We start from the raw sequence: 23,505 nt of genomic DNA, 5'->3' as shown, positions 1-23,505 counted from the left end.
GCACTTGGAGATCATGTGATCTCCAAGCGCCACCCCCGCCGCGTCACTAACCCGGCAATATGCCGGATTGCTTACAGCGGCAGAGGGGCGCCTGAGGTGGGTCGCACCCTGGGAGCTTCTGTGTTAGGCTCCTGGGTGCCACCCGGTTCAGGCGGTCTGAAAGGGGTATTATAGAAACACTCACATCACTGTATGAAATTAAGTGGGAAGTGGTCTTGAGGCTCCGCCTTTACTTATCGCCCTTGTGGCTTATTCGCTCATTATGGGGGAGATGTACTAAGCCTAGAAAAGTGATACATTTCACACTATCATCAGCCTGATGGGTCGAAATCATGTAGAAAAGGGCCAAATCGTATTAGTGTATGGGGGCCTTAAGCCACAATGATCCTTACACGAGTACACTGTTCATCTACTGTATAAAGGTAGTTGTCCAAAAACCTACTATTAATTCCAATGAAGCTATTTTTGTTCAGATGCCTTAATTGGACGCATGAGCCTTAAGTGGGAGTAAAGCAAAAAAAAAAAAAGGAGGTAACTTTGTACCTGAGTAAAACCATGCTGCACTGCTGGGATGGTCGATTTAAAATGTGCAGACACATTAAGATTTGGATCGGATGTGTCCAAACTCAGATCTAAATTGCAGTGTAAAAATAAAGCTATGGGCTACATGCAAAAGCAGCCAGTATTTACATTGCATGCAAAAACAATGGGGTAAATTTACTAAGATGGGAGTTCTATTTAAGATAGGATGTTGCCAATAGCAACCAATCAGTTTCCAGGTATTATCGTCTAGAAAGTACTAGATAAATGAGAAGTAGAATCTGATTGGTTGCTATGGGCAACATCCCATCTTAAATAGAACTCCCATCTTAGTAAATTTACCCCATGATATGTATTTCCAACCATTTCATTGCAACATGGTATGTCCAGGTTCAGAGTTACCTGCTCTTTTTTGCTTTACTGCCACCAGAATCAGGCCCATTTTATTTCACCGGGTATAGTGAGCGTGCCTACATAAATATTCTTGATTAAACCAACTAGCTACACCTGTATAGCAGGGTGTAGTCTTTAAACAACTTCCCTGTTCCCATTGTTTATGTATTCTATTGCACTTAAAATTGTTCACAGGTGAAAAAAAAAAAACATTCACATTAATGATTGATGTTAGGCAGTCTTTTTTTTTTAACCTAAACCACTCCATTGCAATATACTGGCATAACTTGAGTTTCCCATGTGTGAATCCCTGGAATTCTTACCCCAGGCAGGCAATGGTTACTTCTGCATGGATAAACACAATGGAGAATTTGGATAAAAACAGTGGGTTGTATAAATTAACAGTGGTGCAAGTAGAAAAAATGTGTGTGGCCAAATGCCACATGGGGCGTGGCCAATGAAAATGGGGGCGTGATACACATATGGGGGGAGGGGCAGATACACGTATGACCCCAATAGTGCCAGATATACATTGCCTCACAGTGTCAGATACACATTGCCCGACAGTGCCAAATACACAAATGCCCCCACTGTGTCAGATATACATTGCCCCCCGTGCCAGATACAGAAATGCCTCTACAGTGCCAGATATGCCGCCAGTGCCAGGTATACATGCCCCCCCAGTGCCAGGTATCCCCCAGTGCCAGGTATACATGCCCCCCTGTGCCAGATATCCCCCAGTGCCAGGTATATATGCCCCCCTGTGCCAGATATCCCCCAGTGCAGGTATACATGCCCCCCCAGTGCCAGATATCCCCCAGTGCCAGGTATACATGCCCCCCTGTGCCAGATATCCCCCAGTGCCAGGTATACATGCCCCCCTGTGCCAGATATGCCCCCTGTGCCAGATATCCCCCAGTGCCAGGTATATATGCCCCCCTGTGCCAGATATGCCCCCAGTGCCAGATATCCCCCAGCGCCAGGTATACATGCCCCCCCAGTGCCAGATATCCCCCAGTGCCAGGTATACATGCCCCCCCTTTGCCAGATATCCCCCAGTGCCAGGTATATATGCCCCCTGTGCCAGATATGCCCCCAGTGCCAGATGTCCCCCAGTGCCAGATAGAAATGCCCCCCCCCCCCAGTGCCAGATATCCCCCAGTGCCAGGTATAACATGCCCCCCCTTCCCTGCTCACCGCTGCCGCTGGCCGCTGCTGTCCTGTCTGTCATGTGAGGGAAGCAGAGCGCAGCCTGCGCCTCTCCTTCCCCTCAGTCTCCGGCTGGTGTCTCACAGTTTAATTCAGCGCCGATCCGTGAGCCAATCAGAACTCGCGGTGCGAGCTCTGATTGGCTCACGGATCGGCGCTGAATTAAACTATGACACCCGCCGGAGACTGAGGGGAAGGAGAGGCGCAGGCTGCGCTCTCCTCCCCTCACATCAGCGGCGGGGACGGCGTGGAGCAGCAGAGGGAGGGAGGGAAGAGGAGCGGCGGCCCATCGGTGTGGGTACGGCGTACCCACGGCTAAATTCTTACGGGTACGCCGTACCCGCCCACTTGCACCTCAAATATCACAGGACATCACTCATTGAGACGGCACAAAATAAAGTACCCAATACAGGGCAGAGTATAGAAGAAACGGGATTATGGACATTTGTGATTCTGCTAGTTAAAGAAAAATGGAAGTTGCATTTGTCGGAATGGATTCAATAGAGTGGCCAAATCAGACTGTCTGTTTGAGCCTAATCCGACAGTCGAATTTGGCCGGTGTCAGTGCAGCTGTCAGCAGATTCCCATGTCTGAGAACACAGGGAGCTGCTTGAGCCGCACATCACGGCCGCACAGTGCGCGCTGCAGGGAGAGAGGTGCCTGGCCGGAGGACGGCCATCAAGGTACCTGCCAGCCCTGCTCCCCATAGCCCGCCACACCGCTCCCCACCTCAATCAGCCTTTTTTTTAAAGTCGGATTGAGATTGTCGGAAAGGGGACCAAAACCTGTCAGATTTGGCCCCGTTTCCGACAGAAGCACGCGGATCTGCGGCTATTCCGCCGATCCACGTGTTTTTCGACAAGTCGGGAATTCCCGACTTGTCGGAAAAAAACTGCACTTTTTGAATAGGTCGGAACCCCTTCCGACCAAAATCTGTCAGAAGCTACAGTCTTTCCGACAAGATGGCAGCTTCCGATAGCTATTGAATACACCCCATAGTGAACGAACGCTCTATTCCCAGATGGCAGCTTCCCATAGCTATTGAATACACCCCATAGTGAACGAACGCTCTATTCCCAGAATAAAACTCTTTGTGGATAGTAGTAAGAACATACTAGAACTGGAGAAATAATTAAGAATAAAAGTTGTGTGAGAAAAAAAAAAACCGCTTCAGAACACCCTAACTGAAAAGAATGACTATTTTTCAGTGAAAAAATGCCACGGTTAATTTTAAAAATTGTACTTTATGATCCCTATTTCAATTTAAAAGGCATACCTGGTTTACAGTTATAGGCGCGGACACTCATGGCTAGCGCGAATAGATGCTGTGTGCGTACGTAACGCACAGAACCACTGAAAACATATGCTAGCCACACGTAAATATTATGCCATAGAAAGACCAAGTTACGTGCAAATGTGAGTACATACCTGTATATCATACATCACAAAAAAATAGTAGTTCATGGTATTAATCAACCTTTACAAAACAGCAAAATTTTACAGGTAACTCTCGCCAATAAGGACTCAGTATAAAAACAAGAAATTAAAGGTCCCTGGCAAAGAATCAAGAGTTCTCTGAATTCATCTGTGAAAACAGTTACATTTTGTGTAGTGCTGGGCGTCATTTTCTGGTGATTTCATGCGATTACTAGACAATAACTACTAAATGGGCTTATTGTTTGAAAGAAGGGACACCCCCGTCTTCCAGCTGAATGTGATGCCAAGAGTGCAGGTGCCAGTGATGTCATCATGCAGCAACATGATAACGTCACTTCTCCCTGGCTCCCCACCAGCACTAATTATTGTTCCTGAACATGGAAATATGTCTGATTTTATTTTTTATTGGTGCAGTAGTACAGATGATGAACGGGATTTGTCGCCTGCTGTGAAGGAGTTAACAAATTGTTTGCAAAAGTTGTCAACAAAATGAACACTTTGGGGGAGATTCAAATGTTTGAAAAGTCAGTTGGGAGTCTGTTTTTTCCTATCTAACAGACAGGGAAAAAACAGACACCCAACCGACTTTTCAAACATTTGAATTCCACCCTTTGAATCTAGTAATTGTCGCACATCTATATTCGTTGTACAATGCTTCTAAAGTGAACCAGTCATCTATATACAATTACAGTAAAAAAAAAAACAGAAAACTTGTATAGGTTTCACATTTGTGGCTGATTCAAATAACTGAAAGGTGCTGCAGACTGACGGCACAAAATACATGTAAACTTTACATGTCATATTTCATCCAATGGTGACTTGTTCCCAATACATGTACTAAAATCACTTTAAAGCAATTATTCCCGGAAGGCCTTACTGTTCAGTTACCGTGTTTCCCCGATAATAAGACACTGTCTTATTATTTTTTTTTCAACAAAAAACACTATAGGGCTTATTTTTGGGGTAGGGCTTATTTTACAGCCACCATGCCCCCAGTCCTGCTTTTACAGCCCCCAGTCCTGCTTTTACAGCCACCATGCCCCCAGTCCTGCTTCTCACCTACAGCACTTTCCAGTTCCAGTTCTTCTTCTTGCTTTCCGCCGGCGCCGCTGCTACTCCCGCGTGATGTGCGCGGTGACATCATGCGCAGGGCACAATGCATCCCTGGGACCGGGAGCTGGAGTCTTCAACTGATGATACAGTACTGTACAGTATCCCTCAAGCAGGGTGGTGGTGAAGGGGGTTAGCGGGGGTGGAGCTGGGGGCATTGAATTTAGTGCACGGACTCGGGTAATGGGAATTTTGATAGGGCTTATTTTCGGGGTAGGGCTTATTCTGGACCAGTTTCCAAAAGCAAGGGTAGGTCTTATTTTCGGGGTAGGGCTTATTATCGGGGAAACACGGTATGTGATTCCATATAAATTGTAATAGTTGCAGGTACAAGGGTTTTCCAAAAAGTAATGCCTAAATGCTCATAACTCTGAAATAATATGCAAATTTTATTTGAAACGTTGTCAGTTTGTAGTTTAATACAGAGTATGTCTGCTAGCTATATATGTATTTTTGTTTCGGTAGTCCAAGAAATAGCATGGAATACAAGATGAAACAAGTAGTCATTGAATTTCTGGAAAAAGAAGGCTGCAGTGCTATAGAAATCCACAGAAGACAGAAAAAAAAAAGTGTATAGTGAGCATACAATGGACTATAGCAATGTCAGATGGAGGATGAAGCGTTTTCAATCGGGAGAATCGTCCGGGTGCAACAAACCTCATGGTGGCAGACCATCAACTGCAGTGACAGCAGAGAACCGACACAAAGTCGATGCCATGATTCAGAAAGACCATCAGCGATACCAGTGATGAACTTGAATGAATGTAGCCATGGCCTTATACAAACACTAATCAATGAGTTGGGATATCGTAAAGTGTGTGCTAATGGGTTCCAAGGCAATTAACTAGGGATCATAAGGCCCAGAGGGTGGAAGTGTGCAATGACCTTTTGACCAACTTTGAAGCCAACCTTGTGATGTTTTTGGAAAATGTTATTACAGGAGATGAGACCTGGGTATTCTTTTATGACCCAGAAACAAAGGCACAATCAAAGCAATGGAAACACCCAAGTTCACCTAGGCCAAAAAAGTGTAAATCACAGTGACCCGTAAACAAAGTCATGGCCACATTCTTCTGGGATTGCTGAGGTGTTATTCTCATCGATTACTTGGAAGCAATCCAAACCAATCAATCAATCGACAGTGATCGATACATTATTACACTTAAGAAGCCATCCGGAAAAAAATGTCAACAATTCCACTGACAAATGTAATCTTACACCATGACAATGCCAGACCTTACACTTCGATGGCAACACCTGCGGCCATTGCCAAAATGGGGTGGGCAATAATGCCACATCCACCACACAGTCCTGATTTGGCCCCTTCTGAATTTAATCTGTTTGGCCCTCTCAAAAACTGTCTACGGGGGGGGTCAACATTTTGATGACATAGAGGTTGTTAAAAAACGCAATACGTTCCTGGGTCAAACACCAACCCCTGGAATCTTTCCAAAGTGGCTTCACAGCTTGGGTTGAGAGGTGGAGAAAATATTTGAGGGCAGATTTTTTGATTAGAGTCATTCTGTTACTAAGAGTTCTAAGTATTTTACTGCAAATTTTCAAATCTGTATCTATAAAATGTTGAGCACTTAGGCATTACTTTTTGGACAACCCTCGTTTAAGTTGCCCATGGCAACCAGTCAGCTGCTACTGACGTGTCCACTGACATCTAGCTTTCCTTCATATTAAACAGCCTTTCTAGTCATGCCATGCAGTGACGTGACATGGTAGTGGTGTGCATATTTTTGTGAGACTCTTTCCATTAAAATGCGTCTTATTTGCAAAACAAATGGGACGCACAGGCAGCTTATGCTGATTAAAATGATATGCAGCATGTCTATATTCTGTGTGCAACCTTGGTTGTTTCTGCATATGAAATGCAACGTTACAGTGTTTTCCTAGAACACACTAACATAGCATTTTGTATGCAGATACAGATGCACACAGAATATAGGCATGCTGCATATAATTTTATTAGAAAGAATCTGCTTGAGCGTCTTATTCACGTAGCGATGCAAATTAGACACTTTTTTTTGCAAATGCCAGACGCCAACAGAGTTGCACAGGACCTGTCTCCTCACTCACGCCAGGCATCTCCCACTGCATGGCATATTGAGGCAACATGTAGGAGGACATACCTGAATGTAGAATTTTATACAATACACTTGATAAATGTTACTTCAAAGTTGATTGGATGCCATAGGCAACTTCTCCACTAGCTCGCTTGTTATACAGTAGGTACTGGCAGGAGCATACTCAAGGTATTGTAAGAAAGGGGGAGATGCTCACTCTTAAGAAGTCTTGATACAAGTAGAGAAGCTGTCTATATGAACACAATTTTAGTTTATTTTCTAAACAATGTTGTGCGTGTTAAAACTGTACTAATGTTATATTAAAATGTGCACTTTAAAAATAAATCCTCGAGGTTGGGTACCCCCTAATCCCCCCCCCTCCCGCATACTGTATGCACAATGTTGGCAATTTTTATTACATTTAAACGTGTAGGTGAAACTAATGTATGTGTCAATCTCATAAATAAGTTATTATTCGGTGGATTCTAACATCAGCAGTGTCTGTTCTAACAGAGTAATAACTGGTGAGCTATCAGCAGAAAGAACATACACAGGGACGATAAATGTTTATGGAAACCAGACCATTATGCCACTTTGATGAACGGCCACGTCAATGTTTTCTACTGTACTCACGGATGTGACGGAAAGCATTGGATGTCATGAAAAGACATTACATTTTGTTGTATTGATCCAGCCTGCCATCACTTTCAATTTATAGACCCACACCATCATATCGCCTAACAAGCTGTGGCTTACAGAGCTATTAAATAACTGTGCCCAGAGCTTAAGGCCCATACACACTTGACGATAAAATGAGCGACGTCGTTCATTTCAGCCCTCATCAACGATGTCGCTCATTATATCGTCAAGTGTGTATGCATCCGACGACCACCGATGCGCGGCCCCGCGGGACGTTAACGACCCTCGCTTATCTGTGGAGCATGTATGCTCAATTTCCACTATGGTCGTTACCGACCAGAGACGTCGTTGAATGTGTATGGTGTGAACGACCAAGCCACTGTTCACCAGCTCATTAGTTTAATAAACTGTTCAGCTTGGATGCTTCAACGATGAATGGTCTTTGGTCGTTGGTAGTGTGTATGCTCATGTCGTTTGCTCAGCTGTTCAAGGGAAGTCGTTAACGACGTGTGCATTGTCAAGTGTGTATGTGCCTTTAGACCTCCCGTACTTATAAACGATAAACAAGAGGATGCCCAACCACATGGTATGCCACAACATAATTATTTATGACCATGGGGGTGAAAAGAGTGGAGAAGTGAGCCAGTGGAGAAGTTTCCCATGGCAACCAATCAGCACTGAAGTAACATTTTTAATTTGCATACTACACAATTGTACGGAGCAACTGATTGGTTGCCATGGGCAACTTCTCCACTCTTTTCACTGCTTCATGAATAGACAGTGCTTATGAATTTCAGAACTGAACTAACTTCACATGAGAGGGAAAGGGTGGTTTCACACAACACCCCGTAGCTATAAGGTATGAAGAACAAAGTAACAAAGTAAAACATCACAACACAAAAAGGCACTTACGCAGAAGAAAAGTAAAATGATATAACCATTATAGAAATACATTCGGGCATAATCAATTAGCCGTGGGGTTTAACTGGCAGCCAATTGCTGGCTAAAATACCTACGGTGCAGGGAAAGGCTAATCAATAAAATAGCCTAATTTTGGGGAAACAAAACGATTCCGCGTAAACTGAGGAATGAATGGACTTTCCCACAAATTAACCCCCGATTTTGCGTTTTTTTCCGCAACTCATGAAGCTGTGAGGATCATCCACAATCAGGGCTTCACGAACAGGGTAATCTCCACTAACTGAATAGGTCCAGCTGCGTACTGACTGAATATGCCTGATGGTCTTTGATGATAAGTGCAACTGTATTCTAGAGTAAATTATTGGTTTCACATAATAGTGGGTAAGGATATCCAAACAATAGTTCCAGTCTACCATCATTTCTAGATTATTGAGATGGCAACAGAGACATGGGGGGTTATTCCAAGTTGATCGCAGTCGCCGCGGCCCACCCCCCCAAGGGTCCGCGCCTCCTCCCGCCCAGCAACCGCCTCGGTCTCCGAGGCAATCGCTAGGCAGCGACGACAGCCATGCGCGTTTCCGACCCGATCGCTGCGACAAACTGCAGCGAGCGATCGAATCAGAATGACCCCCAATAACCCAGTAAGCTTCAGTCTTGTTATTAGTCAGTGGTGGGTATGTCTATTTCAAAATAAATTGATTAGCTCAGCAGCGACTACTCTGTCACAGAAATGATGCTGGGGATGTGGGCATGCCATAACTAGTGTTACACTGTTATACTGTTATACATGTATATACATTGGGTATCCCATTGAAGTTTACTGCATGTGTTTTGTGCATAGCTTCCTTTTTATCATGGGTCAAGTAGTCTGTGCCCAGCAGTGGCTGCATAGATAATATGTCTAGCAGAGCTTTCATACTTGCTTTGGCTAGTAGTGCTCACAGGTAGCTATAGATCCACACATCCATGGTGATTATGCAACAGAGAAACCCAAGATCTCTGGTGACTATACAATGCAGATCACCAAATGCATAGGAAATGCAGACCACACGTTTCGAAGGCTATGCAGTAGCTGGGTCATAGTGAATTGCTCAGTGACTCTCAATGGGGTTATGTCATAGGATGACACCTTTCAAACAAGACAGTGCATCATATTTGTTCCCTAACAGACCCCCGACCACAAAGCGAGGTCCATCAAAAAATGATTCACCAACTTTGGTGTATAAGTACTTGGCTGGCCTGCACAGAACTTTGAACTCTAATCCTCAGACACTTCTGGAGACTGCAGACTAGGCATTATCATTCAATATCACTGGACAACCTCACTAACTGCCCCTGTGGCTGAATTAATTTGGATCCCTGAAAGCATATTCTGATATCTAGTGGAAAATGAAAGAGCTTTGTCAGGAAATTGCAGCGGCAACATCCTAGAACTATGGTTCCAGCTGCCACGTGGTAGGAGCCTGATGGTGGCAGCAACATATCCACCCAATATGCAGTGGGTTGAGTCAGTAACGGGCTGTTAATGATAGTAAGAGGAAAACCCCTATTGGCCAGGTCCCGTGAAACCCAAACCCAATCTGTGATCGTTTGGCGCAGGCAGAGAGAGCGCATTCGGTCACACACATAATGCTTACTTCACTTTGAAATGGGAAGACGTTCAGAAGTGCCATCACCTCAGAACTGGCACAAACCAGTGGGAACCAGTAAACACATCTACTGTGCGGAGAAGTCTGTTCAGAAGTGGTCTTCATGACCAAAAAGCCACACCTTCAAAACAAGGCCAAGCGACTCAAATATACACAAAAACATAAGAACTGGTGTGCAGAAAAATGGCAGCACGTGCTCTGAACTGATGAGTCAAAATGTGAAATATTTGGCTGTAACAGAAGGCAGTTTGTTCGCCAAAGAGTTGGAGAGCGGTAAAATAATGTGTCCTCAGGCAACAGTGAAGCATTGTGGAGGTTCCTTGTAAATTTGGGTCCGCATTCAGCAAATGGAGTTGGGGATTTGGTCAGGAATAATAGTGTCCCCACTGCTGACAAACACAAACAGGTACTTATCCATCATGCAGTACCATCAGGGAGGCATCTAACTGGCTCCAAATCTATTCTGCAGCAGGACAATAACCCCAAACATACAGCCAATGGCATTAAGAACTATCTCCAGCGTTAAGAAGAACAATGATTCCTCCATAAGGAGTCTTAGAAGTGATAATATGGCCCCAACAGAGCCCTGATCTCAACATTATCATGTGTGTCTGGGATTACATAAAGAAACAGAAGGATTTGAGCAAGCCTACATCTACAGAAGAGCTGTGGTTAGTTCTCCAAGATGTTTGGAACAACCTCCCTGCAGAGTTCCTTCAAAAACTGTGTGCAAGTGTCCCTAGAAGAATTGATGCTGTTTTGAAGGCAAAGGGTAGTCACGCCAAATATTGATTTGATTTAGATTTCTCTTCTGTTCATTCACTTTGAATTTTGTTAATTGATAAAAATAAACCAACACTATTTTTGAAGGCATCCTTACTTTGCAGCATTTTTTCCACACCTGCCTAGAACGGTTGCACAAGTACTTTATGTGATTAGCTGTCCATGCAGTTAAAAACGACATTGGCAAGACTGATCACATGTTCAAAGAAAGACTGTCCTTCCACAGAAGTGCATAGAGGGGTATTACAAAAGGGTAGTAGCGATCAACCAGCAGCAAAGCATTTTTGCAAGCGGGTCCCAATTCAGCCACACATAGGGGGTAATTCCAAGTTGATTGCAGCAGGAAATTTTTTAGCAGTTGGGCAAAACCATGTGCTGTGCAGGGGAAGCAGATTTAACATGTGCAGAGAGTTAAATTTGGGTGTGGTGAGTTCAATCTGCAATCTAAATTGCAGTGTAAAAATAAAGCAGCCAGTATTTACCCTGCACAGAAACAAAATAACCCACCCAAATCTAACTCTCTCTGCACATGTTATATCTGCCACACCTGCAGTGCACATGGTTTTGCCCAACTGCTAACAAAATTCCTGCTGCGATCAACTCAGAATTACCCCCATAGGTACAGAATCATACCATAGATCACGTCCCTCCCCTTCAGCAGAGCAGAGGCAGATCACGTAGGCTTTTACAATTGGAATGCTAATGGACTTTTCCTCTTAACACACTGTGCCCAGCAGGCTTAAATGAACTGCTCGGGTTACAATGTTTCTTTTAAGTGTTTATAAAATTACAATGGTCTCATTGGCTGCTACTGGATTTTGATACAATGTAGTTAACTATTAGCTTGTACGGCATAGGTCCGTGGTTCCGAAACTGGGTTCTGTGACACCCAGAGGTACCTCGGGGTGGTTGTTCAAAACCAATTCTGATTATTTATAGTCAATGTAATCGGCAAAACTAGTGCTGATGCCTTCCACTAATAGGGGGGATATCCAATTGGCTGCAGTACATGGTTCGCAGCCAGGACTTTCAGCATTGTTTACGTGGCGTCAGCTATAGACTTATGTGCACATTTTTATTTTAAATGCTGCCGAAGGAACATAAGTTCTGAAACGTTGATGAGCAAGAAGGGGTCCTGAGTGATCTTTTATTAGTCAGCCACCAGTTTGCTTGCCGGGAATCAGTAATTAATGAAGACACTGGTGCACTTTACTATATTGGAGCACAGGAGTACTAGCTTACCGAGTTTTCTCTCTCTCTATAGATATAGATCTCTCCCTCTATATATATATATATACATATATATACATATACACACACATATATATATACACATACTATATATATATATATATATATATATATATATACATACACACACATACTATATATATATATATATATATATATATATATATATATATATATATATATAGAAAATCGGCGGCACTCCAGGACTTCTGGTATCAAAATTGGTGTATTAAAGCATCACAAACATAAAAGTGTCCGACGTTTCAGGGCCCGCAGCCCCTTTTTTTGTGACACCTTGAAAAAGGGGCTGCGGGCCCCCGAAACGTTGGACACGTTTATGTTTGTGATGGAGTGAATGTTTTGTCTGGTGTATATTTTCTACCAAGTATTTAAGACTTGGACACCAGAAAACAAAAATTATTTGTGGTATACAAACAGTTCAGGTAATTGAATGTATGTAAATGTCCCGTGCATCACATAGGGATTCGCACATTCAATATATATACTGTATATATAGAGAGAGAATGATAAAAGCACTGGAATGGCATCTGTGGGCAGATAGATTTGTGCTAGGTTTCTACTACACCCGTCTAAAACCCTAGAAATGTTTGTAAATGTCTTGCTAAGAGCTATTTCTGCTTCTGTAAAAGCCGTTTAAGGGTTCCTGGGGTTAAGGATGGAGAGTGAGAGAAGACTCCATCCATTAGGCCTAGTTTGGGCTTTTAGGGCCTTTTACCTCAAAGGAAGTTAATCAGTGTTTGCACCTGCATGGGTGTGATAAAAAGCTGTCAGTCTAGGCATAGAGTGTCTCATTGCCTGGGGAGCAAGATTGTAGAGAGACACCATTACTGCTTGAAGGGAGTGCTGTACTGGATGCTGAAAGTCCTTCTCACACACACAGGGGGATATTTGTCAAAGCTCGGAAGGAGATAAAAGTGTGAGAGATCAAGTACCAGTTAACCAGCTTCTGCCTTACATTTTTACAGGCTGTGTTTCAAAAATGACAGTAAGGAGCCCACTGGTTGGTACTGTACCTCTCCCCAAACTTTGACAAATACCCCCATACAGAGGGGAACTTTCTGTATAGACAGAGCCAGTCAGGCTAAGATCTAGTTTTACTTCTGCTGCAAATAAAAATAGCTGAGACTATATATACAGTATATATATATATATATATATATATATATATATATATACATTACACACACGCACACTGCAGAAAAACACGCTGTGTGATTCACATAAAATATGAATTTAACTATTTGTGTCATCTTGTCTAATCTACAGTATACAAACAGGCTGTAGTTGTATACCAATGTGTATTTATGAATGTGTATTTAAGGTTTATCTCATTATGCATGCAGGTATGTAATCTTTGAATGTGTACTTATGTTTGCGTAAAAACTTGTAGTTCTTTGTAGATTAAGCCAGTTGTCAAATCTAAATTATCACATAGTCTTGTTAGTAGTTGTAGATATCAAGTCAACCACTAATTGGTTGAAAAAGCACAATGAAAGAGGGTGTTGTTTTTGTATCGTGGTCAACTTTACGGATAAAGAATCAAAGACACTTCAGTATATCCTAGTGGATATACACACCAGCATCAGCGGTTTAATCACATGCAACTCAATGTTTGTATTATATATTCATTTGTGTGCCAGCTAACTTACGTGGGGAAGACTAAGAGGCAACAATCGCATCTAAAAACATGTCAGAAACATATGATGTGGTTTATCCACACATAACGAATGCCAGGGGAACAGGTATGAACATGACCGGAATCCTGGCACTCTCCAATATAAAGCCAATGGAGCATGTAACTCAAGAAACCAGTGATACAGAAAAGAGAAAGAGAAGCTGGCATTATACAGTACTATAGAGGGTCCTTTTGGATTTACAAACTTAACGTTGTAACACAAATTGGACTCAATGCCGGAAATCAAATAGCTTCATAAAGGGGTATATTCAATTGACGTCGAAAGCTGCCGTCTGTCGAAAAGACAGCAGTTTTCGACTTTTATTTAGGTCGGAAGGGGTTCCGGCCTATTCAAAATTTTCGACAAGTTGAGAAATTCGACTTGTCGAAAAAAGCACGTGGATCGACGAAATAGCTGCCGATCCACGTGCTAGTGTTGAAAATGGGGCCAAAACAGACAGGTTTTGGCACTCTTTTCGACCATCTCAGTCCGACATACAAAAATGTCGGACTGAGATGTGCACCCAGAGGAGGACAGGGGGGAGAGCCGCAAGGAGAGGGGGGAGAGCCGCAGGGAGACGGGGGAGATCAGCGATACAGCAGGCTGTCACACAGCCGCGCCGCTCACGGCAGCTTCCACCCGGCTCCAGCAAGCTTGATGGAGCCGGGTGGACACTGCCGTGAGGTCGGGCGGCTGTGTGACATCCTCCTGCAGCGCTACTGTAGTGCTGATCTCCTCTGTCTGCCGGCGGCTGTCCCTCGCTGGTCTCCCTGCGGCTCCCCCCTCCCCTCTCCTCCTCTGGGTTCCTCATCTCAATTTGACTTGAAAAAGTCGAATTGAGATGGGATAGAATAGGGGTTGTCGGATACATTCCGACAAATGCATGTCGGAATGTATCCGACGCCAACTGAATATACTCCATAGTGTGATGTTATTTTAATATCACTTCATATTCCATTGTTATCATCATTTTCTTACTTGTGCTTGTATATCAGCAACCCACTTCAGGTGAGGATTTCACTCTCTAAAGGGGGTATTTATCAAAGCTTGGAGAGATATGCAATTGTAAGCGATAAAATACCAATCAATCAGCTCCTGTCTGTCATTTTTCAAACACAGCCTGTAAAATGCAGGACAGAAGCTGATTGGCCAGTATTTTATCTCTCTTCGGCTTTGATAAATAACTCTCTCAGTATCTTATTAAAATCATCTATGCCTTACAGTACTGTACATACACACATACATGTAAATGCATGAAAATGCACTATCCAATAACTAAGATTAGAGCAGGCACTTGGAATAATATACATAGAGAAGTCTGTGGTGATTGTGCAACATGTCAATGCAGCATTATGAAATGAACACTTTTGAGCCCCAAAAAGCAGCCGTTTACACTATACAGGAAGTTAATGCAGATAAGTTTGGAGCTTACATTTAAAATTGTATATTAAATGACTTCCACACTATTGGCTACTTGTCTGGCTCCAGACTCCAAACATCTAAGTTGAACTTAGAACCCAGACAAAAATATGCTTGTATTTGCAACATGTACTAGAGTGGGAGTTTTCTGTATATACCACAATATTTGCTCTCTTCTTCATTACTTAAAATATATTTATTTTCGCATGTATAAAATATGAACATACAGGTTAAAAGAATAATAAAACCGTACAATATGGGGAGGCAGCAACTAGGACTTGTTGCCACCCCCAGCAGAAGATCTCAGTCACACTGCTGTCCACTATCCAAGTGGTTTCCTTTATTTCTAAAAAAAATAATAATGGAGTTGATGTATCAAGCAGTGAAAAGAGTGATGAAGTGCATCATCGGAGAGGTTGCCCATAGCGACCAATCAGCGTCTATAATTTTACAGAATGTACTTAATAAGTGTTTCCACACAGCTGGTTGGTTTCTATGGGCTACTTTCTCCACCGGTCCACTTCTCCACTCTTTGCACTACTTGAATCAACTACAATGTATTTGAGGTAGACACCCAACTATCTGGAACGTTTGCCATCCAATCAGTCAACCAATAAAGGAAAACTCTTACAGATGTGTCCTTATATAATGTTGTGGTGGGTAGTAGCGTATCCTGGCAAAACTGCGCTGCGTACATAGTGCGGCTCCAGCTCTCTCATTGACTGGTATGGGTAGCGGGAGTGTGCAGCCGGATACCAAAGAAAAGCTATGGGAAGCGGTAGCATAGCTTCCTGCAACCCCCATTAATGCACCTCCGCCATATGCCCTGTGTAGTTGTGAGTAGCAGGAGCACCGCTTCCCACTACTCCTGCCAGCACCCCCCAGATGTACTGTATGGGTAGCCAGAATGCGTGTACCCACTACCATATAGCCTGCGGTAAGATGTAAAGGGACACATCTGTAGATTACCGTTTTAGAACATGAAATATTAATGTATCAAATCAGCGATGAGAACAGTCCATTATTTTTATCAAAAGAGGATTACTGTGAAAAAACCTAGCTAGGTTTAAATGAGTTCCACTTACCTGAGGGATTCTGCCATTCTTCTTAAGTCTTCATTTTGCTGTTTTAAGCGTTCAAGTTTAGCCAATATCTTAGACAGTTCTCTACTGGAGTGGTCAGGGTTATCATTATCTCGCACCAAGTGCCCGCCAATGTAAAACAGTAATGTCCCCCAAGCAAAGAGAATAAGCATTATCCAACGCCAGGAGCCTGTCCATGGCCGCATCTTCAAGTTCCACCCACAGTGTGCCGTCTCATGAAAGAAACATTGTAGTCCGGGTGTATGTCTTTTCCCCAATGATCAGATCCTGCTCAGCATGAGAGCCATCTGGCAAGCTTCCCGGTCATGCGAGGAGTCTAAATAGAAACACGTAAAGTTATATTGAGCATTAAGCATGGTCAGGTAGTAATAATGAAATCATGTAACCATTTTATGAAATTCCACAAATTAAATTGGGGTCTAACCTTTATTATTTTTTTAAGAAAATGGGTTTCAATTAACTCAATTTTATTGAAAAAAAATAATAATTAGAGGGTGTCTCACACACCTCATTGTCCATAGGCCATTGTGCAATTACTCCAACCCTCATTGGCTATAGACTCCCCCAGTGGCAACTGCACCCTCCCCCTTACATCCCCATTTGTTTAACACAGACCTGTTTTTCCACACGTTAGTAACATTTTAGTAAACTTCTTAAGAATATATAGAACAAATGCACCAATTACCTATTGTGAAACAGAATCTAAAAAAATAAGATTTTAAACCTACCGGTAAATCTTTTTCTCGTAGTCCGTAGAGGATGCTGGGGACTCCGTAAGGACCATGGGGATAGACGGGCTCCGCAGGAGACATGGGCACTTTAAGAAAGACTTTAGATCTGGTGTGCACTGGCTCCTCCCTCTATGTCCCTCCTGCAGACCTCAGTTAGAGAAACTGTGCCCAGAGGAGACGGACAGTACGAGGAAAAGATTTTGTTAATCCAAGGGCAAGATTCATACCAGCCACACCAATCACACCGTATAACTTGTGATGTACTATCCAGTTAACAGTATGAAAACAACATAGCATCAGTCCAAGACCAATGAGACTATAACATAACCCTCATTTAAGCCATAACTAAATACAAGTCTTGCAGAAGTAGTCCGCACTTGGGACGGGCGCCCAGCATCCTCTACGGACTACGAGAAAAAGATTTACCGGTAGGTTTAAAATCTTATTTTCTCTTACGTCCTAGAGGATGCTGGGGACTCCGTAAGGACCATGGGGATTATACCAAAGCTCCCAAACGGGCGGGAGAGTGCGGATGACTCTGCAGCACCGATTGAGCAAACAGGAGGTCCTCCTCAGCCAGGGTATCAAACTTATAGAACTTTGCAGAGGAGTTTGAACCCGACCAAGTAGTAGCTCGGCACAGCTGTAGCGCCGAGACCCCTCTGGCAGCCGCCCAAGAAGAGCCCACCTTCCTAGTGGAATGGGCCTTGACCGATTTAGGTAACGGCAATCCCGCTGTAGAATGCGTCTGCTGAATCGTGTTACAGATCCAGCGAGCAATAGTCTACTTTGAAGCAGGGGCACCAATCTTGTTGGTTGCATACATGACAAACAGAGCTTCTGTTTTCCTGACTGTAGCCGATCTGGCCACGTAAATTTTCAAAGCCCTGACCACATCAAGGTACTCGGGATCCTCCAAGTCACGCGTAGCCACAGGCACCACAATAATTCATATGAAAGGATGAAACCACTTTTGGCAGGAATTGAGGACGGGTCCGCAATTCCGCTCTATCCATATGGAAAACCAGATAGGGGCTTTTATGTGATAAAGCCGCTAATTCCGACACTCGCCTAGCCGAAGCCAAGGCTAATAACATGACCACCTTCCAAGTGAGATTTTTCAACTCCACCGTTTTAAGTGGTTCAAACCAGTGTGACTTAATGAAACTTAACACCACGTTAAGGTCCCAAGGCGTCACCGGAGGTACAAAAGGAGGCTGAACATGCAGTACTCCCTTCACAAAAGTTTGTACTTCAGGGAGAGAGGCCAATTCCTTTTGAAAGAAAATGGATAAGGCCGAAATCTGAACCTTAATAGATCCTAATTTTAGGCCGAAATTCACTCCAGTTTGCAGGAAGTGAAGGAAACGGCCCAGATGGAATTCTTCCGTAGGAGCATTCCTGGCCTCACACCAAGAAACATATTTTCGCCATATACAGTGATATTGTTTAGATGTCATGTCCTTCCTAGCCATTATTAGCGTAGGAATGACCTCATCCGGAATACCCTTATCCGCTAGGATCCGGCGTTCAACCGCCATGCCGTCCAACGCAGCCGCGATAAGTCTTGGAATAGACATGGCCCCTGTTGCCACCGGTCCGGTCTTAGAAGAAGAGGCCACGGATTTTCTGTGAGCATTTCCTGCAGATCCGGATACCAGGTCCTTCGTGGCCAATCTGGAACAATGAGGATTGTTCTCATTCCTCTCCCTCCTACCATTCTCAACACCTTGGGTATAAGAGGAAGTGGGGGAAATACATAGACCGACTGGAACACCCACGGTGTCACTAGGGCATCTACAGCTACTGCCTGAGGGTCTCTTCACCTGGTGCAATACCTCTGTAGCTTTTTGTTGAGGCGGGACGCTATCATGTCTATCTGTGGCAGTTCCCACTGACTTGCAATCTGTGCGAAGGCTTCCTAAAGAAGTCCTCTCTTGGATGCAGGTCGTGTTTGCTGAGGAAGTCTGCTTCTCAGTTGTCCACTCCCGGAATGAACTGCTGAAAATGCGCTTACATGATTTTCCACCTAGTGGAGAATCCTGGTGGCTTCTGCCATTTCCACTCTGCTCTTTGTGCCGCCTTGGCGGTTTACATGAGCCACTGCGGTGATGTTGTCTGACTGGATCAGAATTGGTAGGTCGCGAAGCAATGTTTCCGCTTGCCGAAGGGCGTTGTATATGGCCCTCAGCTCCAGGATGTTGATTTGAATACAAGTTTTTTGACTTGACCCAAAGACCTTGGAAATTTCTTCCCTGTGTGACTGCTCCCCCACCTCGGAGGCTCACGTCCGTGGCTACCAGAATCCAGTCCTGGATGGCGAACCTGCGACCCTGCAGAAGGTGAGCACTCTGCAGCCACCATAGGAGAGACACCCTGGCCCTAGGGGACAGGGTGATTAACTGATGCATCTGTAGATGTGATCCGGACCACTTGTTCCGTAGATCCCATTGGAAAGTCCTCGCATGGAACCTGCCGAAGGGAATGTCCACGTAAGATGTCACCATCTTTCCCAGGACTCGAGTGCAGTGATGCACTGACACCTGTTTTGGCTTTAATAGGTTTTTTTTACCAGAGTCATTAGTTCCTGGGCCTTCTCTATCGGAAGATAAACCCATTTCTGGTCCGTATTCAGAATCATACCCAAGAAGGGCAGACGAGTCATAGGAACCAACTGTGACTTCGGGATATTGAGAATCCATCCGAGTTGCTGTGACACCTTCAGCGAAAGTGACACGCTGTTCAACAACTGCTCTTTTGATCTCGCCCTTATTAGGAGATCATCCAAGTATGGGATAATTGTGACTCCTTGCTTGCGTAGGAGCACCATCATTTCCCCCAATTACCCTGAAATTGGTAATGACAATACTGTACCGTAATTCTCAGGTACACCTGATGGGGTGGATAAATGGGAACATGAAGGTATGCAGCCTTTATGTCTAGATACACCATAAAATCCCCCGCTTCCAGGCTGGCGATGATCGCTCTGAGCGATTCCACCTTGAATTTGAACCTTTTCAAGTATAGGTTCAGAGATTTTAATTTTAAAATAGGTCTGACCGGACCGTCCAGTTTCGGGACTACAGCCAAGGTTGAGTAATATCCCCTTCCTTGTTGAAGGAGGGGAACCTTGAGCACCACCTGTTGGAGATACAATGTGTGAATTGTATTTAATATTATCTCCCTTTCTGGGGGAGAAACCGGTAGGGCCGATAAGGAAAACCGGCGAGGAGGCACCTCTTCGAATTCCAGCTTGTAAGTGAGTGAACTCAGATGTGGCTGAAGAGTCGAAGACGTGCTCCCACTGGGGCGGACTCCCTTAGCGGAGCCCCAGCGTCATGCGGTGGATTTAGTAGAGGCCGGGGAGGACTTCTGTTCCTGGGAACTAGCTGTGCCCTGCGCCCTTACCTCTGGTAAGAAAGGACGCTCCTCGTACTTTCTTGTTTTTCTGCGACCGAAAGGACTGCATTTGATAATGTCGTGCTTTCTTAGGCTGTGAGGGAATATAAGGCAAAAGATCAGATTTACCAGCTATAGCTGTGGAGGCCAGGTCCGAGAGCCCTTCTCCACACAATTCCTCACCCTTGTAAGGTAAAACCTCTATATGCCTCTTTTAGTCGGCATTACCTGTCCATTGCATGTTCCACAGGACACGTCTAGCAGAAATCGACATAGAGTTGACTCTAGAACCCAGTAGACCAATGTCTCTTTGAGCATGTCTTATATATAAGACAGCATCTTTTATATATCCTAGGGTCAATAACATGGTATCCTTATCTAGGGTTTCAATCTCCGCTGATAAGGTATCTGTCCACGCTGCTACAGCGCTATAAACCCCTGCCAACACAATCGCCGGTCTGAGTAGTGTACCAGAATGTGTGTAAATGGACTTCAAAGTACTTTTCTGCATGCTATCTGCAGGATCCCTGAGGGTAGCTGTATCTTGGTATGTCAGCGCTACCTTTTGGGTAAACGTGTCAACGCCTTGTCCACCCTAGGGGAGGATTCCCATCGTATCCTGGCCCTAGCAGGGAAAGGATACGCCATGAGAATTCTTTTGGGAAACTGCAGTTTCTTGTCTGGAGATTCCCTCTTTTTCACACAATTCATTTGGTTCATGAGAGGGGGGAAATGTTATCTCAGCTTTCTTCCCCTTAAACATGTGTACCCTCGTGTCAGGGACAGATGGGTCATCAGTGATATGCAAAACATATTTTATTACAATAATCATATATTGAATACTTTTCTGCCAGTTTTGGCTGTAACTTTGCATCATCGTAGTCGACACTGGAGTCAGACTCCATGTCGGTATCAGTGTCTATTATTTTGGATAGTGGGCGTTTTGAGACTCTGAAGGTCCCTGCGACATAGGGACAGACATGGGTAGATTCCCTGTCTGTTCTCTAATCTTTTGTGCAATAAATTTACCTCAGCACTTAATTCCACATATCCAGTTAGGTGTCGGCGTTGTTGACGGAGACACCACACACACACACACATTTGCTCCATCTTCTCCTTAGAAGAGCCTTTTACCTCAGACATGTCGACACACACGTACCGACACACCACACACTCAGGGAATCCTCTTATCTGAAGTCAGTTCCCCCACAAAGCCCTTTGGAGAGACAGAGAGAGAGTATGCCAGCACACACCCAGCGCTAATACCCCAGGAAAAACACACAATGTGTTTACCCAGTAGCGCTGTAATACTATTATTTGCTGCCAATTATGTGCCCCCCTCTCTTCTCTGAAACCCCCTTTCACCGTGGATAAGCTGGGGAGAGTCCGGGGAGCTTCCTCTCAGCTGTGCTGTGGAGAAAATGGCGCTGGTGAGTGCTGAGGGAGAAGCCCCGCCCCCTCGGCGGCGGACTTCTGTCCCGCTTAAATATAATAAAAACTGGCGGGGGCTCTTTATATATACAGTGCCTAGCTGTATATATATCTCTTTTGCCAGAAATGAGGTTTATATTGCTGCCCAGGGCGCCCCCCCTGCGCCCTGCACCCTTACAGTGACTGCCGTGTGTGAGGTGTGTGGGAGCAATGGCGCACAGCTGCACTGCTGTGCGTTACCTCAGTGAAGATCATGGAGTCTTCTGCCGCTTCTGAAGTCTTCTTTTCTTCTCATACTCACCCAGCTTCTACCTTCCGGCTCTGTGAGGAGGACGGCGGCACGGCTCCGGGACGAACTCCAGGGTGAGACCTGTGTTCTGACTCCCTCTGGAGCTAATGGTGTCCAGTAGCCTAAGAAGCAGAGCCTTGAAACTCACAGAAGTAGGTCTGCTTCTCTCCCCTCAGTCCCTCGATGCAGGGAGTCTGTTGCAAGCAGGCTCCCTGAAAATAAAAAACCTAACAAATATACTTTCTGACAGGAAACTCAGGAGAGCTCTCTGAAAAGCACCCAGTCTCCACTGGGCACAGTATCAAACTGAGGTCTATGGGAGGGGCATAGAGGGAGGAGCCAGTGCACACCAGATCTAAAGTCTTTCTTAAAGTGCCCATGTCTCCTGCGGAGCCTGTCTATCCCCATGGTCCTTACGGAGTCCCCAGCATCATCTAGGACGTAAGAGAAAAACAAATGCAAAATACTGTAGAAATAATGATGCATAAAAAGTAGTTAACAGATTTTATTTTAATATGAACACATGGATGTCTACTTTATGGTAAAGATATTATAGTCCATTCAATAACCAGTAGTAATAAAAGGATCTGGTATGATATGCTGGCTGGCTGTCAGTACACCAACAGTGGCATCTCGTCTGCCAGAATCCCGGCAGTGAGTCCCCTTGCGGACTCGCTGCATTTGCCACGAATCGGGCCCAGTGGCTCGCTTCACTCGTCACAGGTTCTATTCCTGCTTAGTTGGTGGTGTGGACCCACCAACAGAGTGCGAATAATAGGTGGGTGTCGGACTTCAGTCTGTCGGTAAAATGGCAGCTGTCAGGGTTCCAGAGTCTGTCTCCTGAACGCCAGGTTCCCGATAGACTGCATTTTACCTGCAACCCTAATAAAAGTCTATTGCATTATTCCCAGCACTGAATTCTAACGCATCTGGCTACTTCAATGGCAAAAGTACACAGTTTGCTAATTAGTGCATGTTCTACACAAAACTGGGTCTTTACCAATTCTCATGAACATTCATCAAACAAAACAATTAAAATCTAACTTACTGTACGTGCCTGGCTAGTGCATAGTCTGATTACCTCACCTGCCTGGCTAGTGCATAGTCTGATTACCTCACCTGCCTGGCTAGTGCATGGTCTGATTACCACACCTGCCTGGCTAGTGCATGGTCTGATTACCTCAGCTGCCTGGCTAGTGCATGGTCTGATTACCTCACCTGCTTGGCTAGTGCACACCTGCCTGGCTAGTGCATGGTCTGATTACCTCACCTGCCTGGCTAGTACATGGTCTGATTACCTCACCTGCCTGGCTAGTGCATGGTCTGATTACCTCACCTGCCTTGCTAGTGCATGGTCTGATTACCTCACCTGCCTGGCTAGTGCACGGTCTGATTACCTCACCTGCTTGGCTAGTGCACGGTCTGATTACCT

The 23,505-nt window shown here is 44.6% G+C and overlaps 1 protein-coding gene across 10 annotated transcripts in view; it reads right to left on the bottom strand.

Annotated features, from left to right (window-relative positions):
• Nucleotides 1-23,505, bottom strand: part of FUT8 (fucosyltransferase 8) — a 374,060-nt gene that overhangs the window by 224,640 nt on the left and 125,915 nt on the right. For 8 of the 10 annotated variants that reach the window (XM_063948117.1, XM_063948115.1, XM_063948114.1 and 5 more), the window contains one exon: nucleotides 16,206-16,539. In XM_063948117.1, coding sequence (XP_063804187.1) covers nucleotides 16,206-16,408 — 203 coding nt within the window. In that variant the 5' untranslated portion in view covers nucleotides 16,409-16,539. The other 2 variants (XM_063948120.1, XM_063948122.1) reach the window with 2 other exon arrangements.

Source organism: Pseudophryne corroboree, chromosome 12 (genome assembly GCF_028390025.1).
Source record: "Pseudophryne corroboree isolate aPseCor3 chromosome 12, aPseCor3.hap2, whole genome shotgun sequence".
Classification (NCBI taxonomy): domain Eukaryota; kingdom Metazoa; phylum Chordata; class Amphibia; order Anura; family Myobatrachidae; genus Pseudophryne; species Pseudophryne corroboree.
Note: the sequence above shows the minus strand (reverse complement) of the source record. Positions and strands in the feature narration are given on the sequence as shown.